Source organism: Poecilia latipinna, unplaced genomic scaffold (assembly GCF_001443285.1).
Source record: "Poecilia latipinna isolate Pla-1442-1.1 unplaced genomic scaffold, P_latipinna-1.0 Scaffold596, whole genome shotgun sequence".
Lineage (NCBI taxonomy): Eukaryota > Metazoa > Chordata > Actinopteri > Cyprinodontiformes > Poeciliidae > Poecilia > Poecilia latipinna.
Genome location: NW_015113212.1, coordinates 171,294 through 192,074, shown reverse-complemented (window position 1 = coordinate 192,074; position 20,781 = coordinate 171,294). Strand labels below are relative to the sequence as shown.

Here is a 20,781-nt window from a genome sequence, read left to right as displayed (position 1 = left end):
GTGTTTTCGCTGTTTTAAGTGGGAAAGATTTTTACAGAAAGAAACCGGGGGGGGGGGGGGGGAAATCAAGCTTTTTATAGAAGCTGTTTCCAAATAAACCATTATTGATCATGCTCAGACTTCAGCGTGACATCACAATCTGTTTTTCTCAATATGTTTCGGGATTCGTACTGAAGGGTCGAGACAATGGCCCTGCTCTCATTACAGCCATTGTTCTGGCTGTGTTTGATTCCTGCGCCATCTGGTTCATATCCTTCCAGTAAACTCATCAGCTGCAACAATCAGCGGTTAATGAAACATGAAGTGCTCATGCTCTGAGCCAGTGGATTTTGGATGCTCTTCCTTTTGGGGATTGATGATTTGTTTCTTTTATTTCCATTTGGGTAAATAGTCGTACGTTTTGGTTGCTGCGTTGCTTTTCTTATCTCCCATCCAATCTGAGGTTTTTTTCCCCTCATCTTTCTCTTCTTTTTTTGTGTCCTTTGCACTCTGATTCCCCTCCAGACAAAAGACTCTGACTTGGCCCTATTGGCCAACATTCCCCTGGCTCTGCTTGATTCTTCCTTATGCTGGTGGATATCCTTTTGTGCTCCTGTAATCTTTCCCTGTGTGGTTCCCTTCTGCTCCTCAAACCTTAAATGGGTGAATTGTAACATAATTTAAGTACGGTTTCTCGGTTATCCTGCATCTGAGAGGAAATAATTCACGTTAATCATTGATTCTGTACCTGCTTGTTTTTTTTTCTGTTAATGATTCAACTGTTCTCCTCTAATCCTTTCCTGTGTAATGACATTTTCCTGTATTTAGTCTGGCTTGTGTTGTACAAACTATGCATTTGGATGTCAGACTGAACTGTTGAGGATCTGAGTAACTTGTTTCACAATGAATCCTACTGTTATTGATTGCACAGATGATATTCAAGCTGTAACTTAAAGTTTTACATTTTTAGAAAAAACAAACAACTTCCTAATCATAAGCTGACATATAGGCACTAAAATACATTTGTTAACCCACAACAAAGTTGGACTTATGACTCAGATGTAAAAGAAAAACATTATTTAATCACCTGTGAATTATGTAACTTCTAGTAATATTTTATTTTTTATTTGTTATGTCAAAAATAGAAAAGTTTTTACAAAAGATCTGGAAAAAACTGTCAGTATTATGTCTGATTATGAAAGTGTTTACTAAAGGTTGTACAACTCAGGGTCTAAATATAAAAATCTGATACAGTGGACCCGCAGTATTTGCTGGGGGTTAGAGTCCATAGCTGCATCTGAATAAATACAATCGATAAATACTGGAGACCCCATCTAAAAACATTTAGAACTGCCTATTTTAAAAGTTCAAACACCAAATGCCTAATATTTATTGACATGCACAGTGGAGGGCGCAGCCAATCAGTGCTGAATGGCGCTCTTTGATTGGCTGCTTTGAAAACATCGGCCAATAGCATGTCAAGTAGCATTGCAAGTGGGTATTTCAGCCTCAAAGCTGCTTTTTCTTTTGAATATTTCAGATGTCCTGCATGAAACAATTTGTAAATTTTCCGAGAATAATTTTGAGTCACATTTTGTAGAAAAATGTATGAATACCGAACTGTGAATGGGTGACGATCCCCTGTAATAATAATCTATCTATCTATATATATATAAAAACATATCTCTACAAAATTAGACATTTCTCAGCAGCCAGGATCTCAAACCCCAGTATGGCTGCCGAACAAATAGGTCAGTAATGGTGAGCTCAACAGTTTATTCTCAGCTGCAGTAAATAAATCAAAACTAACCTGTAGAGTTCAAATGGACCTTTTTTTTTTTTTTTTACTTTGGTTTCCATGTGATGCCAGTTGTTTGTTTCCCTTGACTACCACTGCCACATCTTTGTCAGCTTAGCCCAAACCATCAAGACTCTGAAGCTGAGGAGAAACCCTGTGAAGCTGTCGCTCTACAGGCACTTTACAAACACGCTAATATTCGCCGTCATTGGTAAGTGCCACACCTGTCCTTATACAGCTGTAATAAAGCAAAGTTACCATGCCAACCTTTGAGTACATTTATTAAATGACAAAACAAAAACCTTAAATGAAAAAAAAATCACACATTGCAGTTTCTCACCGTCGCCTTTCCCTTTCAGCCTCTATCATCTTTATGGCTTGGTCTGCTAAAAAGTTGCACTTAGCAGATTGCCAGTCTGTAAGCATACTTTGTTTCTTTTCCAGTTGTACCTCTGTGGCTTTTGCTCATTTTATTTAGTTCTGATTAAATCTCCACATTTTAATTCTTAGGACTGGATCGAGGTTTGGGTTGAGGACGCTTTCTGGAGATTCTTGTTCTCCTTCATTCTGCTCGTCATAATGTTTTTATGGCGGCCGTCCGCAAACAACCAAAGGCAAGAAGCAGTTCAGGCAGGTTGTTAAACCACCCTTAACTAATTTGTTCACTCCATTAATTATTATTCCTTTGCCAACAGGTATGCGTTCACGCCGCTCATTGATGACTCTGAAGACGAGGACATTGAGGAGTTCATCGCGTCTTCAAACATTGGTACGGTTTTATTGTAGCAGCTTTATCTGAAAGGCGTGTAAACATTTGTTGATAGAGTTCTCTCCTAAAATCATAGCTGATGGCATAAAGCTGAGATCAGCCAAGGCCGAGACAAACGGCACGGCGAAGCCTCCAGAAACGAACCCAGTGAGTAACGCTGCAGCGTTCACTTTATTCTGTCCTGACTTGTTTATTCAGCAACTTCCTTTAATGATAAGTTCATAAAACGGGAGCAAAGTTTAGAATAAAAGTCTTTTAGTGTGTGTTGAATCAGCAGGTGGCAGTATTTGCTCTGATTCTTTGTTTTTCTTACTTGCCCAGGATGAAGATTTGAAGTGGGTGGAGGACAACATTCCAAGCTCTCTTACTGATGTGTAAGCATCCTTAGAAGTGCAGTGGGTTATTCTCTTCGTTTTCTAGATTTATTTTTAAGTTTAAGGCATGTGTGATTGTAACAGTGTGCTCCTCATTTCATCCCCACAGAGCCCTGCCAGTCCTGCTCGACTCTGATGAGGTATGGAAAACTTTCATAAAGATTGAAACCACAAAATGAGACAGCCAATGTTGAAAACTACTCTCACCCCAGTCATGATTACTATCTAATCTGCAGAAAATACGCATTTCTACTTGAGTTTTATCAGTTCGGGTTGTGAGCCTCAGATGATTGGTTTAAGTAAATACAATCAAAGAAAACGAGTTATAAAAATTATTGCTGCATTTTATTTACCAGGAAATCATGACGACAAAGTATGAGATGTCGAAGCTGGAGTGATGCAGAAAACCCCCAGCTGATGAAGAAACACAGCAGCTGCTCCTGACACTGAAGCAGTTTCCACCAGGAGTTTTCCAGTGGACAGTGGGTGGAGTGCCATTATTTTATTTCTTTTATTCTTTCCTTCTTTTTTTTTTCGGGGCATCCTCTTAAGTAGCTGCTACCTCACAGAGTTGTGTAGACAAAGCAGTTTTTGGGGGAAGCTGTTGCTACTTTCCATGTTTTTCTTACCTTGTCTATCAGAAAGAAACATTTCTTGTCTTTTTACAGACCAAAAGATTCACTTTTTCAGTTTTTGTTTTTTTTTAGCTTTCCAAAGAGAGTATTTCCTGTTATATATTTATTTATGTTGTTCACTATAAAGGTATTTTACTGGAGTGGGCATCATGGATAAGCGTACTCTCAAATATATGATAGGATGATAGGATTTAACTCTTCAATATCTGAAAGCCTTTTCCCCCCCAACAATAAATATTCAAAAAATGATAAATGGAAGTTAATTTTACAGCCACAAGACAGATTTTAACTACACTATTGTCAATATTAACATCAGATCAGGATTTTGGTTTATATCAAAACTTGACGATGTTTGTAGAAGTCGGGGAAATCCGTTTTGCATAAATCAGGAGCGTCCTGAGCATCCTGTTTTTACCAGATGTAAAAACGACTTTGTAAACTGCAACACGGTAATTTTGCATAGATCTTTTGCTCTTATGCACTTTGAGGATCAAAGCTGTGCCTACGTGTCCGTCTTTTATTCGTGAGGTCTCGTTTGGTGGGTTTCTGAGAACAACTTGAGTGAAAGTATTTTTTTTGCGTCTCAGATCGAAACGACCCAACATCCCGAGGGTTTAGTGAATGTGTGTGAGGGTAAAAGGAGAAATTAAGGATTTGTATACATTTAATTGTAGCCTCGTTAGTTGGGACGTGTAGAATTATAGTTAATGTTTTGAAAATACTGTGTGGGTGGGAGCATGAGATGTGGAGCAATATGGTGTATGTCTGTTAATACAAAGTTTAGTGATTTTTTTTCATTATTTATTTGTGTTTCAAGTGTACTTATGCGTTTATTGTTTGCGTGTTTCCCATGTTTACTGTAACGTGTGTTTACGATGTGTGTTTCCATATGCTCTGCACTGTCCTAAAATATTTTACAATCTGCAGGTTTTTTTCTTTGCAATGTTTGTGTTAATTACCGATAAAATTATTGCATTCACGGAAACCTTAGTAACAAACACGTTGTCTCAGTCTTAATCTTTTTAACTTTCTTTTCAAAAGACCTGCCTGGTTTTTATTTTTGTCTGCATGTAGTCTAAGTCTAACAGCAGAGCTCGTTATGTTTGTCTTGGCGACGTCATCACACATCATAAGTAATGTGGTCAGCACTAGCCGACCACTTGAACGAGTTTATAATGTCCTCATTGCAATTTTTTTTTTATATTGGTTGGAAACCTGGAAATATTTGTGCTTATGATGGCGAATTGTCCTGTTATTTAAAACTGGAGACACCTGCAGCTGACCTCGGATTATTTGTACAGGTGGGTTTTGGCTCAGTTCAGTTTTTTTTTTCTTCTTCTTTTGTGATTCCACAAGTGGGAAATGTTTGGATAAGAAAACTCATCTTTTTTTTTGTCGTTTTCCTTTCTGAAATCAACCTGAAGTATTGCAATTCAACCCTGCAATAGCAAGGGTTTCCTTTTTTTTCCAAGCTGTACAATGCACTCAATAAATATTTGAATTCAGAGTTTCATCATTTACGATTTCACTGGTTGTTTTACCGTACCATTTTAAAGTAATTGGAGGATTCAACTAAACAAGCTTAAATCAAAATGACAAAAATATTCACTGAAACATAAAAATAGAACTCTAAATAACCTATTTGCATAGTTTATCAGAAAAAAAAGGTTGATTGGGGCTTTAGTTACACTTTAAGGTAATGGTTATAATTTTGATAAGTTTCCATACTCTCAAAAGGGACTTGACAATCTCTTTGTTTTGTTTTTTGTTTATTTTATTAAGGCATTTGTTCCCTTTTTGCTGTGGGCTTGTATTAACTATTAACAGAAACAAGATTTGGAATCTGTTGTGAATTTTCTCTTACACATACAGGTTCAAATTTTAACCACCCACTAACATTTGGTTTAACACATCTCCAGCACATTTTTTTTTTTTTTTTGCCATCAATACACTTCATTCACAATTCTGGCTCAGCTTCTTATGAGAGATTGTAAAGCTCACTTATATTGGCTGGTTTCTTGGTATGAACCCAGCTTTTGAGATTTGTCCAAGGGTTGAGGTCGCGGCTTTTGGAAAAGCCTTTTGAGCTTAAGATTAACCCCCCATTTTCTTTTCCAAAACCAGTTTTAAGGTATGTTTGGGATCATTCTTCTGCTGGGACACCTAATTATGGCCAAGATTCAAACCATCTTACTGAAACTGTAGATCTCAAAAACTAAATGAGACGTTCAGGAACCACCAAGCAAAGATGCAGGAAGTGTAACGTGTTGCATGTTGCCATGACCAAAGTAATTAACAAATACTGGAAAGTCAGAATTTCCAAGTACCGACTACAACTGGAACGCACCATTACATCTGCAAGTTTTTTTTTTAAGCAAATAAGTTAAATCCACAAATACATGAGACCCCCTCTAAAAATAACTGGATATGTTAATTGTTCAAACACCAAATATACCTTATAATATGAATTAAATCGCGCACTTGAAACCTTCCTACCACGACCAGTGGTATTTATCACTGCTATCACTGCCACTGAGGCACGTAGTCATTTTAGGAGCAGAGTGTATCTTTGGGACACGTGTTTTGATTTTCTTGAGGCATGCGGCTGTCTCGGCCTCTTTTATTGCTACGTAAACCCCTGGATGGAGACACGCGAGGAGGACGACACATGTGGTGAGCATTAGCCCATTTTCTCCCTCCCCGACAAAAGTACGCAGTGAGATATGTTTTTAAGATGTGACAGTTGGTGTTCCCTCTACTTATGTCAAATAAAAATACTGTGAGGGTCGTCTTTTCCCCTTCCAAGACATTTGGGAAATGCTTTGACTTGCATCGCCAAGGAGTTTTTCCTTCATGGGTTAGTTTATTGAACACACATTCTTCTCTGGTCTTTCATCCTTTCATCAAGAAAAGCTTTTGCAGCCATCCAGCCTTCATTTATCAGCTATACACAGATTTGCGTTTCACTCATTAAAATTCACTCCCCAGTGGTAGTTGAATGAAACAAATACCGCCAAGAGGACATTTAATAGCCCACTGTCTAGCATCAAGAAAGGCTCTGTTAATTCATACTGAAACCTTGGACTGGCTTTATTGCAGTAATGTTGGAGTTATTCAAAATGACCAGAAAGTATGTCAATAAATGCGCCAAATCCAACTGCATTGTGAAAAAATTAAAGTATTTCTGCATAACATACACAATATGACAGAGAGATAAATGCTGCAGCAGCTGCTGGCAAAACATGAATGCAAGCTTGTACAAAACGATCACAAATATACAGTATATGATATGATTTGCACATAATATGTTACACTTCCAAATCCAGGAACAATATTTCCAATAAATTAGAGCCGCACAAGCACTAATGCCATGTCGGGATGTTTATGAGGCCCCTGTATGAGATCCTCTACCAGGGGACTTAAAAAAAAAAAAAGATTAATTTGTTACATGTTAACAAATTAAGCTTGTCAAACTGTCTTTATTTACGTTTGTTTAATGTGACAACGTAATGGATCAATTTAATTTGATTGCTTGCAACAAATTAACTCAAACTTTTTAAAGTTAGATAAGCTCTTTTTTCCATTGTGGCCCCTGAATCAAATGGCTGAATCTCTTCCTTGGTAGGCAGTAAGTTCATCCTGATGCTGATGACATCATTATTTGTGTTTTGAAGCAGAATTGCATTTAAAAGCTGCAGCACAGCGACGGCCCTCGAGGCCTGGATTTGAGGACCGCTGTCATACAGACGTAATGCTTTTTCTGAACCACACTTCATAAACTACAGTGCTGTGAAAAAGTATTTTACATTTGGCAAAACATAAAATGCAGTTTTTTTCATTCATCAAAGGAAAAAAAAAGCCATCCAAAACCAAGCTGGCCATGCGTGAAAAAGTAATTGAATCGCTGAACCTAATAACTAGCTGTGCCAATGTTGGGGATCAAAGGTTTGTGATGACAGACATGAGATTTTTCTTTGATGGATTATTTTCTTCTTCAGCCACATTGCAGGGTTTTCCAGCATAAATCGCCCTTTTCAAACTCATCCCACAACATATTTTCTTGCTGCAGGTTGAGAGCAGAATTTATGGTTTAATTAGTTGAACAAAGCAGCAGGACCTGCTGCTGCAGGACCTGACCTGCTGCTGCTGCAGGACCTGCTGCTGCTGCTGCAGGACCTGACCTGCTGCTGCTGCAGGACCTGCTGCTGCTGCAGGACCTGCTGCTGCTGCAGGACCTGCTGCTGCTCACACTACCATAAATATGTCTGTCAGCTTGACGGGTTTGTCTTGTCTAAAAAGCTGCTTTTGTTACACGCCAAATGTATCAGGATGCACACCTATTAAAAAGTTTCAATTTTGTTTCAGCAGTGTACAAAATATTTTCATTGGAGGTGCACCGATTGCAGTTTTCTGGCCAATCACAATCCTTAGAAAGCCTTACCTGTTGTTCCTGATTTTGGCTTCTATTGTTTCTGTTTATAAAGTTGCTAACTATAGCAACAAAGCCCGTAATCTGGCAATGGTCTCTCTCACAGCAGAGCTACAGGGGACAGTACCTTTGGCGAGGTAGATAAGATTGGTGGGTAAAATCTGTTTCTCATTTAAATATCAGCCGATCACTGATCTCCCAAAATTAAGGAAATCGGGGCTGATTTAATAGTGTATCCCAAATTTTGTTAAATGTCTGGATGGTCATCAAAATGGACTATTTTAAACAAATGTGAGTTGTCTTGTGCTCTTTTTTGGTCCACAACAGTTTTGACTTTGGAACATCCCAAAGGATGCCTTGTTTTACCCAGCCTCTTACTAATGGACACTCTGAGTATCAATTGCTCTCCATGTATAATTTGAAAGGTTCTCTCCATTAAATATTTTCTCCATTTGCGGATATTGGCTGTCATTACGGTTGCCAAGAGGAGTACCAATTCCTTAGACATGCTATTACTGCACGTTAGAGCTAGGCAGGTGGTGCTAGCTTTTTCCCCTTTAATAAATGAAATGTTTATTTTAGAACTGCATTTTGTATCGACTCAAATTATCTCTTGAGCGCAAGGAGACATTTATGCTTTTAAACAGCACTGTTTAAGACCCTGGTATCATTCTTAAACCATACTGGATAGAAATCTGTGACGGTTTGCAACATTTTCTCTTTCCTCTCAGCGGCCTTTGTGCACTCTTCCTCCTTCCTGTACAGGCTTCGGTCTGAGCTCTTCACCTCCTCCAAGGTTCAGAAACTGTACGGCGAAACCAGAACGTGGACCCTCGCCACGTGCTTGGCCTGAAAGCTGCGGTCGGCGTACTCGGACATCTCCACGTCCACGCTGATCTCCTGAGGCCCCCGGAGCTGCTGCACCAGAATCAGCTCACCGGTCTGTCGGTCTGAACGCTGCATGACGAAAGTGCCTCTGGAGTTGCCCCCCGCTATGCCGAAGCGCAGGCTTTCTGGGCCGGTGCGGCCGGGGGCGGCTGCCGTCGCCATGCGGAACAGCGTGGCGGGGGTCTGCAGCGTGGAGGGCAGCGACAGGTAGTGGAAGGACACGGTCTTAGGAGCCAGATGGCAGGAGCGGCTGTCCATGGGGCAGGGGTTCCTCTCACACTGACTGCAGCACAAGAGACGAAATGTGTCCACTTACGGAAAATACTTACATCATCTCGTTCTTTCAGTAGTGAAAAAACAAGTTTAGTGCAGACAGAAGACATAATGTGCAGTTTTAAGTAGGGGTGAGCATTTATTGTATCGTTTTTCATTTATCATGATAAATTTATTATCATGATAACAATTTTGAGTTATGATAAATTCCAACTCGATCTTTGACTGATGTTCCCAACTGAGTCTTATGGGTCTGTAGCTTCTATTACAAATTAGATGAAAAATACTTGGTAAGGTTTTGTGTTTCTGCAGTAATGTTTTCTAACCTAACCCTTCCAGTCTTTTTGTTTGGTGTTTGTAAATATCTGGTTTCAACGTCATGTAATGCTTTATTATTCATTTACTTTGACTAAAAAAAACACACACGATGAAACAAATCATCCTCTTTGGGTCGTGCCCACTTACAAAGGCGATGTCTTGACGTAGCTGATGTTGCCATGGGAACGGGGACACTCGGGGTTGACACAACGAAAGCCTCCCCCAGTGTTGATGCAAGATGTCCCTCTGCTGCAGTTATGCTTCTGGCTCAAACACTCGTCCACATCTGGAAGAGACAACACAGCAGTGGCAAAAGACCGACTCCCTGATTCATGGTTACCACAGTGTGGACATTGGGGTGGAGGTGGAGTGCTGCACCCTATTTGGGTTTTTAAGTTTAGTCTCTGCTGAACGGCCCTTGTGAAGGAAAAAGCGTGAGGTCATTTTTCCCAGCTGTGAGGCACCATTACCTGCAGGGCTGAAATATGAAAGCCGGAGCGAGGTCTCAGGCAGACACCTTTGCGGAGAGCAGAAAATCTCTTCTGTTGAGGACTTCTTGTCTTACTAAAACACAGATATCACGCTCGGTGGACAAGCCCCATCCACGGGTCTGCAGCCAAAGCCCCGTCAATGAGCCTTTGTCCTCTGCTCCACCCTGTCACTCACCTTCACAGCTCCGCCCATCTGGAAGTAACTTGTAACCGCTGGGACAGGAGCAGTGGTATGAGCCGGGGACGTTCACACACTCGTGGACACACAGTTTCCCTCCTTGGTCCAACCGATACACTTCGCATTCATTGACGTCTGCAGAGAAACAGTTGTTAGAGTTATTTTGATTCTTTTAAGCTAAATCCCTCCAATTTCGCAATGTTACTTGAGACGTAAAAACATAAACAACTAAACTCTGACCTAAATGTGTTCTAATCAGCTTTTGGCCATTCAAGAGGATTATTTTGTTTGCCACAGACCAGCTTCACACATTACTCACCCTGTTGCAGCCAAAGGTGGAAAAAAAAAATTCAGCCTTCAAGTGATATTTTTCTGCTGTAAAGTCTGCACAACATCTGCTACTTGCAGCCGACCATGCAGCCACAGGGAGTTGCTCTGCGGCTGACCTCACATCCCTAAGGGAACGACAAGCCGAAGGAGAATTTCCCCACAGGGATTAATTAATTTAGCGCATAATGACAACTCACCCTGACAGATACTGTTGTCAGACGTGCCACTCATGTGGAAGCCTGCGTCACAGCTGCAGTGCTGGGCTTGGTTGACTTGGGCGCAGCGAGGTCGCCGACTGAACGCCGGGTCGTTCATAACGCTCCACTCTGGCGGTGCTGCGTCAGGGAGGGGACACGGTTACAAAGCCGGATCGAATTTGCAGATGTGCAGCTGCAAACCAACCGAGCAACATCTGGTTACTGACCGGTCTGGGTTTGGTGCTGGCAGTGAGAGCCGCTCCAGTTCTGGGGGCAGGTGCATTTGTACTGGTTGACACCTTCCACACACGTACCTCCATTCTGGCAGGGGTTACTTGCACACTCGCTTATATCTGCAGATGAAAAAGAAAGAAAACATAATTTCATAAAAAAAAAAAAAAACACGAAAAAGCCTCCTTTTTACAGGCCCTCTGTAAAGTGATACTGAAGATAGGAACCACCACTGCTTCAGACCCACAAGGATTAGGAATATATTGAAAATGGATTAGTTGATTGATACATTTTATTCAGTGTTTTAACACCTCTGATTTGTTTGTCATAGACCACTACTTCTGCTGCTGAACTGCTGCAGGTTCCCTCCTCTGGGATGATTAAAGCCATATTCTAACATGCGACAACACTTATTCTTCTCACTGTTGCCTCTGTACAGAAAAAGTGGTCAAAAAGTACTTCTTTAAGCCTTATAAATTTTTTTCCTCTTGCTGGCTCAGAACTGAGTAGATGGAGAAAATACAAAGCAGCTGCTACCCTTTCAGCTATAAACCAAATGGCAAGCAGTTCCTTTCATTTTTATTTGGCTTCTCCGGTGGTTACCAGTGGTACCACTGGACCGTGTCATGAAAAGACAAGCCGCACTTAGATATTTTTAAACTGCTTTTAGCATTCAGGTTTTTCACCCTCTGTCATTGCTTTTTTGGAGAATGAGCAAACCTGGGCCTCTTTTGCTGAGCAGGAATCCTTTACTGTGCAGAGTCAAGCCCCATCGTGTTGCTTTAGCCAGAAAAGTCAATAAATTCATGTACATGTTCGACGGAGTGTGCTACTTTGAATATTTTTGGAAAGCTCGCCATCAGTTCAGGCTGAAATGACTAACGGTAGCATGCCTGACATATTTCTGCACTATTGGACTCTGCTGGTTATAATGGTTGGCCCTAACCCCATCTATGGAGCGCTGACAAAGAACTGGAGAAACATGAGCAGCAGGGAGGAGAGCTGGTGGTTTATCTTACAGTAGCCCAGGCTCTGATGGTAATGAAGAAGAGAAACAGGGAAAGGCACCCCACAGTGGAATGTAGTACAGGTGTTATTCTGTGTTCAGAGACATTTAATCCCAATTTAACAAGTGCTTCATTCAGTTCACCAAATAACTGCAGGCTTTATCTTTTTCTCTCTCTTATCTGTGAACAGCTGGTTGGTTTTTGAGCTTAAGTTTCTCTCAGCACCTTATAAATGAGTGAATTGTCGCTTACAGATGGTTTTGAAATTGGACGCAAGATGCCGTATAATCTTGAATTGGCACCTCACAACACTAGACAATAAAATAATTTATTTCAGGAGCTTTGGTAGACCTTAGTCATATATTAGCTGTGTTTCCTCCAGGCCAATAATCCAGTGTATTATAAGCCTGGCGGGCCACCAGGCTTTACTTGTGTCCCCACCAGGCTAAAAATGGTTTATTTATTTTTCTCTGTTTCTATTTTTAAAAAACGTTATGGTGGCTTACAGGTGTAATCAGCTTAACCAGCAGCAAACAGGTGCAAAGTAAACACGTAGCATTTGCAGCATTTTGGTTATGATTGCAATATTTTCATTGTGACTGCAGCATTTTCTTTGTGATTTAATCATTTTATTTATGAATTTTTTTGTGTTTACATTTGTTTTGTTGATTGAAGGTTTTTGCCTCTATTTTCTGTTATTGTAGCATTTTTTTGTTTGTGTCGCTTCTCTGTTGCATTTGTTTTTTACATGTTTACACCTCATTTCGCCGTTTGCACCTGTCGGCCACGGTACTTTGTAGCTGGTGTTCAGGTTTTAATCTTCTAAACTTTCAATAACACTTAATCAACTGATATTTTCAAATTTCCTGTCAACTTTAAACATTTTTTAACTCAAAAACACGGTGAGCCGCTGGATGAATGACTGCCCTAGCGCCCGTACCTCTGGGCTTAGCAGGTTTTCTGGAGCAGGATTTCTCCCAGTGTATTATAAGCCTGGCGGGCCACCAGGCTTTACTTGTGCCCCCACCAGGCTAACCATTGCTTATTTATTTAAGTCTTTTTAAAATGTTTGCATTTTTTAAGGCTTTTGCAGTTGGTGTTCAGGTGTTAATCTTCCAATCTTTCAATAGCCCATGATTTAAACATTTGAACTTTAATTGAATGTTTAAAGTTGATTTCTTGTCGACTTTAAACATTTTTAAATTCAAAACCGTGACGGCCATAGCGCAAAAAAACCGGGCTCAGCAAGTTTTCTGAGGGAAACCTTGTGGAGGAAACCCTGTATTAGGACCTGTGAGATATGAGCAATCTAAAGAATGACATGAATTTTAAAAAGTTTAGTTAAGATGTTTTATAGTGGTGGCCACAATAAAACACCCAATGCTCCCGGTCTCAATTTTAGCAAAAGCTAATTGCTTAATAAAAATAGAATTAGACTTAACATATTTTTATATTCTTCCGTAAAAACACATTGACGTTTGTGGTTTTAGTTTGACAAAATGCGTAAAATATTTTATTTATTTTTTTTTACTGTTGTGATTTTCCCCATAAACTGCAGCTCACCTTTACAAACTGCACTGACGCCAGACCACGTGCCGTTCTCCCGACAAACCCGTGTAGAAGAACCGACAAGCTGGTACCCCTGCGTACAAACGAAATGGACTTCGTGTCCGACGAAATGCTTCGAGCCGAACTTTATTCCATGAGCGGGGGCGTCCAGGGAGGGGCAGGTGGTCGGAGCTGTGGTGGGGGGAAAGAAGGAGAGGAAGGAGGGTCACATGTGGAGTAAGCCTCCCAGCATCCTCTGGCATTCTTCGCCCGGGGATATACACGTTTCACTGGGCAGCGCGGACCCTTCATGGGAAACAAATGTTCAAATGCCTCATTTACAGTCAACCAGTGCAGGATCAGGCTCTGTTATGGGTCAGTGAAGCCCTACAAGTCAGAATTTAGAACAATAATCACATTATGTAAGACTGGTTACTGGAAAAGTTTTTTTTTTTTTTTGTGGCTTTAATGAGACTTTCTATTCTTCCTCCAAGTTGTGCTGCTCTGTCTTTTTGCTTTTTTGTTATTTCCAAAGGAAAACTTAGCCAGCTGACATTTCCCCAAATGTTGGTGAAGTCCAAACCATAGTTTTAGGTCAACAACAGGACAAGTTTATCCTGCTAAACCCTTCTCTGGACATGTTGTATGTTTATGTATCGGAAACAGAAACATAACATCATATTACTGGTGAATTATTAATCCTGTTGTCAAAACACCTTTTACACTTTGTGCTTTTAGTAAAGAAGTGAAAACAACCTTAAAAAAGGGTCACTTTTATTTGTAGTTCGAGTAAATTTATTTACAGGAAAACAAACAAAAAAATCTCATTATAGGAAATATTTTTAGTTTTTATAAAACCATCTGTGCTGCCTTTTATTGGCTAACAATGTTAAATAAATTGAATCATTTTTATTTATTCTTTTCTGAGTTGATCAAAGTGTTGAGGAATTTTGAACTAGTAACCATAATCTGGTTTTTTGGAGTCTAACTATTATATAAAACAGATTTTATAGGCACTCTTTAAAACAGGAAAATACAGCAGATCATGCCATTTAAGTAAGGCAGGCGTATATTGATCTCAGTAAGTTGGAAACAAACCAATAAATTTAAAACTCACCTAAATGTACCCATATCTGCAGTCGTAGCAATAATTAATTTGGGTTAATAATAATGCTCTCCCTAACCCCCACTAAAACATTTTTGTGGTCCCTACAACAACTCGATGTTATCTACTTGAGGAGGCAAACCGGAAAACTGACTTTTCTGTCCTACCATCACAAAAGAAAACATACAGAGTTTGAAAACTCTACTAGGAATTTCACTGGTAATGCATGTTTCAGTCAGATGACATTAAGATTGAGTTTTTCCATTAATATGTTTTCCTTAAAGCCCCCCATGCCCACTGTTTTGTAAGGTCGAGGATCTGTGATGCTGTGGGCCTCAGAAGCCTTGCTACCGTACACAGCATCATGATGTATTCGAAACAAAATCCCATTTATACTTCAAATATTGGGGTATGGTGCTGAAAAACTGAAATTGCCAAATCTACACAGAAGTGATTCATCAGGCACAAAATTTTATATAAAAAATTGTGGAGTTAGCTGAGTAGAGAAATTCATAAACTCCTAATTCTGTACGATCTAGAGAGATTTTTTTAAGGAGGAAAGTTAAAAAAAAAAAAAAAATCTTCCTCTGTATGTGCTCCAACCTTTTGAAATGGTGTAGGAGAAGACTAAGTGTTGTCCTGCGGCCAAAAGAGCTTTTCACAAAACATTAACGGGGATAAGATTTATTTCAAGGCTTTCTACTTTACTTATCTTTAGCAGAGTAGCTAAAAATACTCTGCTACAAAATTCTTCAACTGTTGTCATGAAAAACATTTGAGGATTTCAAAGTAGAAACATATTCACTACATTATTACTCCTAATGCAGGTGAAATAATATTATTAATCATTTATCCAACTTCAATATTTAAAATACCGAGGTCGTTCCTGAGTCCAATATGTTCCGTGGGGAAATAAAGCTGGCTTGTGAATGTGTAAATGCAAAAATTATATGATTTCTGTGGGTTTCTGTGAGTCTTTATCGAGGTCTTACTGCTCTCTATAAAATACCAGCGTCTTCCTGCCTTGTGCAGCACTCTTCAGAGAGTTATGAGCTGGAGGGTCCATCACGAACAAATTTGTCCCGGAGTCTGCCGCCAAGCAACACAATTCCACAAATCCACTTCCCCTGTCAAGTACCAAGCTCTGCAACTGAGAAAGTCTTGAACTGCAGGATGACTCCATTATACAACAGCCCAGAAAGCCTCATATGGCTTTCTGTTGTCACTCACTGAGTGAAACCTCGTTTGAAGATCAAATTCAACTTGCGAGTTTTTCCCAAATATTGCAAACCCGATACTTTGGAGTACTCGGTTTTCTTCCACTTGACCGTCCTTCACTGAAAACCTCAGACAGAGCACACATCCAGGAACTGGGATGTGTCCAGACCCCTCGAACTTTTTTACTTTTTGGTCACGTTACAACTACAAAGACAGATTTCTTTTGTAATAATCTAAGAAATATCATGTGCATTTGTATAGCTATTTTTTTCTTTTTTCTTTTTTTGCTACAATTACAGCTAGAATTTTAACACAATTTTCTTCAAGCTTCCCACATAGCATGATTCTGCTGGCATGTTTCCCCATAATTGTTCAGGCTGATATGCTATACTAAATACGGCTCTATGTATGCAGGTATAATGTTCCAATTTTGATCTTATTTTGCAAAAGCAACTTCTTCCATAAGAAGTGGCTTTCTTCTCAACACTCTTCCTTGAATCCAGGTCAGATTTGTGGACTTTCCTCCATTATCATCAATCTTTGCAGCTCCTTCAGAGTTGCTATGGGCCTCTTGGCTGCTTTTCTCATTAATACTATCCTGAGCATTTCTGCAGTATCTCCTGTCGGTCTCTCACATAAGAACCCAATCGTATACATTAAAGTGTATATGATTGTGGTCATAGAATGACAAATTGTGTAACTTTTCAAATGAATTTTTAGTTTTGAAGGCACAGCACAAAACTTTGTTTTGCACTGACTGCATTGTAAATGACCTGATTATTGGAACTGTTCCGAATAGTTGTCTGGATGTTTTGGATGCTTTTGTAGCTTTGTTGTTTCAAAATCCATTGAAAATATGTGTTAAAATAAAATACTGAGTATTACAAGTAATAATGTAGAATATGAGTCAAACTGGAGGCTCGGGGGCCAAATCTGGCTCGCTATAGCTTTTTATATGGCCTTCTGCACTCTACAGGCACACATAAAAAGAACCTTAAAAAAAAACACTAATTTTATCAATCAAATAAGTGTTTATCTGTATACTGCCGAATTATGTCAACGTGAAAAAATGTTCAATATTATTTAATTTTAAGAAGTATTCATTGAATGCAGAGAGAGCCTTTTATTCATATTTTAGCAGTTTAACAGGTTTTATCAAGGTAACAACCAACCCTCTGAGGACATTCATGATCTTGATATGGATCCAAAATGAAAATAAGTTTGACAAGCGTGTTGCAGAAAATTAAAACGGTGGATTCAACAAACGTACCAAGACGTTAAGGTTGTTTGTTTGTTTGTTTTTTGCTCTTTTATGCAAATCATGCCACATCATATTTTAGCATAAATAACAATTCAGTCTAATCGAGGACATTTAAATAAACTGAATAAAATCATCTTTTTCTTGAAGTTATCGTCAACAGACAAACAATAATCCAGATGATGATCAGGTTTAACTCACCAGCTGACTGATCAGCTTGAGGTAACTTGGAGACGGAGTTCTGAAGCGACGCCAGCTTTGACTTCATGATCCGGAGACCTTCTGTGAACCGGATCTCCTGGCCTTTCAAGAACTTCTCCATCTGACGCAGCACTCCCACCACCTGGTGCTTATCCATGCAGGACTGCTGGTAAAACGCGACGGGCCGTGAGCCAAGCTAGCAGTAAAAAGGAGTCTTGGCAGGAAAGAAAGTCTTTGAATGCAACGGGGGCATGAGGGTAGAGGTTACCTCAGTTTAATGGTGGCAAAACATGAGTGGTGAATAAACAGCGTCATCCAGATGTGAGGGATGATGTAATGTGTAATAAAAATATGTCAGCATGGAACAGATAGTTACAATCTGTTTTCCGTGTAATTAGAACCATATTAATAATGACATATTATTGTTGTGGTTAATGGTTCGATTTTAGACCCCACAGCTGAACCATCTCGGTTTCTGACTCCCCTCACCTCCTTTCGCTTCCACTACCACAACCCCAGTGGCAGACACAGCTGGACTAAAGATGTCTGGCAGATGTCAGGGGAAACAAAGTCCAAAATGTTGTTTCTCTGCATTTTTTTTTTTTTTTTTTTAGCATAATCACAGGTAAAGGTATGTTCATTTGGTTTATCCAGTGCAAAAATAGCACGGGTGCCACAGTCGCTTTGGAGAAAAAAAAATGCCATTATAGAATTCCTCAAAGAAAGTGCCTTTAATCCTTTCAGTAGGGCTGTTAATCACAAGCTCACTGGGACAATTTCCCCTTGCAGCATACCTTAAATTCCTTTGCTAGCATATGGAAGGCTTTGTACAATTGCAATTAGTCTCAGTACATTAGAAGTGCAGCGCAGAGTCTGGCATGTGCTTATTTTACCTGCTGCAGGCGAAGGGGAAATGCCACCAGCTGACAAGACATGGGAAGATTCACATCCAGATGTAACTTTTTCTTTTTTTTTTTTCTTTTCAAACAGTATGAAGTAGTTTCCCAATAGTGAAAACTAAAAACATGATCACAGAAGTGACACAGCCTACGTGCCCTACAGCAGCTGACGCAAGGAGGAAAAGAAAATGATCAAGACGACTAAGATATGAGAATAATTTGTGAAATATATTGAACAATACATACGGTGACTTCCACAAAACAAACTGCAGTGGGAGTTATTAGGATTTTACATTGTAGACCAAAACAAAGTTGGGCAAAATTGTGAAGTGGAAGAGCAACAGTAAATGGTTTTCCAAATAAAATTCTGAAAACTGTGATGTTTAATTGTATTCAGACCTTCTAAATAAGCACCACTTCAACCAAGTGCCTTCAGGAAGTCATCCTTAATAACAGAGTCCATCTGTGAATAAATCAATTCATGCATCTATTTTTTGGGCTGTCGTCTATCGCCAGTTGTCATCGGATGAGAGGCGCATTAAACCTGCAGAGCTCCAGGCTTCACAGTGTATGTAATTTATTCTCAATATCAGTAAAGTTGTTCAGTAAACATAATCTGTCAGAGAACAATAGTGAACATCATAAAAATCTAGGTTTTATGGCTCTAGAAAGTCAACTCACATTTTCTCAAACACACCATCCCACTGGTGAAACATGGCGATGGTAGCATCATGCTGTGGGGTTCTACAGCAAGGACAGGGAAATTAATTGGAGTGGGTAGATGAAGAAAAATACAGGGTAATCCTAGGTGAAGGCTCGGGTTGAGTTTTGTCTTTTAGCAGAACAAAGACCCCAAACATTCAGCCTGAGCTACAGTGGAGGAGTTATAATCTCAACGTATTCATATCTTTTAAAAGGCACAAATAAATTCAATAAATTCATTCAAAGGATTTGCAGAAGTAACAAAAGGTGCAGGACTGGAGGGATTAATAGAAGAATGTGCCATACTTTTCAAATTATTATTTGTGGAAAAGGGAAGAAAATGTCTCATTTTCTGGCCACTTTATAAGTATGTTACACTGGTTTATCATAAAAAATGCATGTGGAAGAGAGTTCAAAAAGTGTGATTTTGTAAGGTGGTGTATTATATCAGAGGTTGTTGACAGACATGCATTGTATCAATACTGTTTACCCAGATTCTTCAGACATAAAGCTGACTAAATTTCTCCTACCTGAAGAGCTGCGTGTCCGCAGTGAACAGCTGTCAAGCACAGCAAAACCAAACACCTGCTTCGGAGAGACAAAGCCATTACTGAAACACCAGCCGTCCAGTTGATATCCCTTTAAATGTTTGTCAGGTTTCCGGGTTTTTTTTTTTTTATTGTGCTTGAAGAAATCCCCATAAAAGAAAGTCGGAAGACCCGGTCTTGTCTGAGGCGATGCTCATCAGATACCCGAAACAGAGATGCGCTTTTCTCTCCGCCTGAACTCTTGGAAAGTTTAACCCAGCCTCTCTGAGCTCTGCGGGATACATTGGTTTGCTGCGGCTAGAATCCCTCCCACTTTCTCATTCTTACATTTCTTTAACACTGACAGGGAAAATAGTTTCATTAAATACAGCTACAGTAAATAAAAATAATTTCTACAAGTTGATATGACAATCAGTGGAACTGAGGAACAGGGTTTTTTTTATTTTGCAGTGAATGACTCGAATAATTTTCTACATATAAAATACCTTAAATATCGAATTATATTCAGCTAAAATCCCGCATGAATATCAGTCAGTGTGTTGAATCTTTGCGTAAGCAATTTTCTTTTTAATCTCAAGGTTTTTGTGACACCTGCTGGTCAATTTTGGTATTACAAGACATAATGTGTGGCACATAGAAACTCGCCACTTAAATGTGAAATGAAACATATACTTGCTGAAATACTTGTAGGAATTTAATAATAATAATAATAATAATAATAATAATAATAATAAAAATAATAATAATAATAATGAAAATATTTCATTTTTATGTTTACATTTAATGTTAATACCATAGTCTTATTTTATCTTGTTATCTTCTTCTTATTTTCTATAATGTCATTATTATTATTATTGTTATTATTATTATTATTATTATTATTATTATTATTATTGTTATTCTTATTCTTATTCTTATTCTTATTCTTATTATTACTATTATTTGAAAAACAAGATTTAAAGGTTTTACATTTGTTCGGAACATTCTCAGGGGTAAAATAATGTCCGTATTAGTGCATTTTAATCACATTATGTTATTTTATTTTCTCGATATTATCTCTCAGTGATGACACCAAAATTTACACTTGCTATTTAATACAAACCAACACATCAAAAGTAGCAGAATGAAGTCTGGAATGTTTCTTTTATTTCGAAAATCCAGTTTCCAACTGTGCTTGCATTGGTTTTCCATATTGAACTTGTCACTCACAATATGGCGGACACGTCGACGTATCTTTTTCACGGTGCAACAAAGCCAACGGTCTGTGGTTGACTTCGCCACGGACAACCGGAGACATACGGTGTTGCCGATAAGGTGATGAGTAAAAAAAAAACACCGTTAGCAGTTTTACACATTCAATGGGGGGGGTTAAATGCATATAACTAAAAGCTAAAGCAATAAACAA

The 20,781-nt window shown here is 39.1% G+C and overlaps 2 protein-coding genes across 5 annotated transcripts in view; one reads left to right on the top strand and one right to left on the bottom strand.

Moving 5' to 3' along the window:
* The window catches only part of tmem87b (transmembrane protein 87B), a 12,513-nt gene extending 7,451 nt beyond the window's left edge, over positions 1–5,062 (top strand). Inside the window, exons 11-19 of one of the 2 annotated variants that reach the window (XM_015042585.1) lie at positions 505–576; positions 1,880–1,988; positions 2,137–2,195; positions 2,288–2,391; positions 2,473–2,546; positions 2,623–2,693; positions 2,868–2,920; positions 3,030–3,060; positions 3,277–5,062. In XM_015042585.1, the coding sequence (XP_014898071.1) occupies positions 505–576; positions 1,880–1,988; positions 2,137–2,195; positions 2,288–2,391; positions 2,473–2,546; positions 2,623–2,693; positions 2,868–2,920; positions 3,030–3,060; positions 3,277–3,318 (615 nt within the window). In that variant the 3' untranslated portion in view covers positions 3,319–5,062. Of the gene's footprint in view, positions 1–176; positions 249–504; positions 577–1,879; positions 1,989–2,136; positions 2,196–2,287; positions 2,392–2,472; positions 2,547–2,622; positions 2,694–2,867; positions 2,921–3,029; positions 3,061–3,276 lie in introns of both variants that reach the window. The other variant, XM_015042586.1, reaches the window with a different exon arrangement.
* Positions 5,063–6,728: 1,666 nt separating this feature from the next.
* fbln7 (fibulin 7) lies at positions 6,729–19,619 on the bottom strand. 3 transcript variants are annotated; one of them, XM_015042587.1, is made up of 8 exons: positions 19,359–19,619; positions 17,228–17,423; positions 13,461–13,637; positions 10,887–11,012; positions 10,660–10,797; positions 10,130–10,267; positions 9,611–9,749; positions 6,729–9,155 (listed from the first exon to the last, which is right to left on the bottom strand). In XM_015042587.1, the coding sequence occupies exons 1-8, from the start codon at positions 19,434–19,436 to the stop codon at positions 8,783–8,785; spliced, it is 1,365 nt and encodes a 454-aa protein (XP_014898073.1). In that variant the 5' UTR covers positions 19,437–19,619; the 3' UTR covers positions 6,729–8,782. The 3 variants fall into 3 exon arrangements, with proteins under 3 accessions (XP_014898073.1, XP_014898075.1, XP_014898076.1); XM_015042589.1 differs by having other exon boundaries at positions 17,228–17,393; XM_015042590.1 differs by having other exon boundaries at positions 6,731–9,155; positions 17,228–17,390.
* Positions 19,620–20,781: the final 1,162 nt, after the last annotated feature.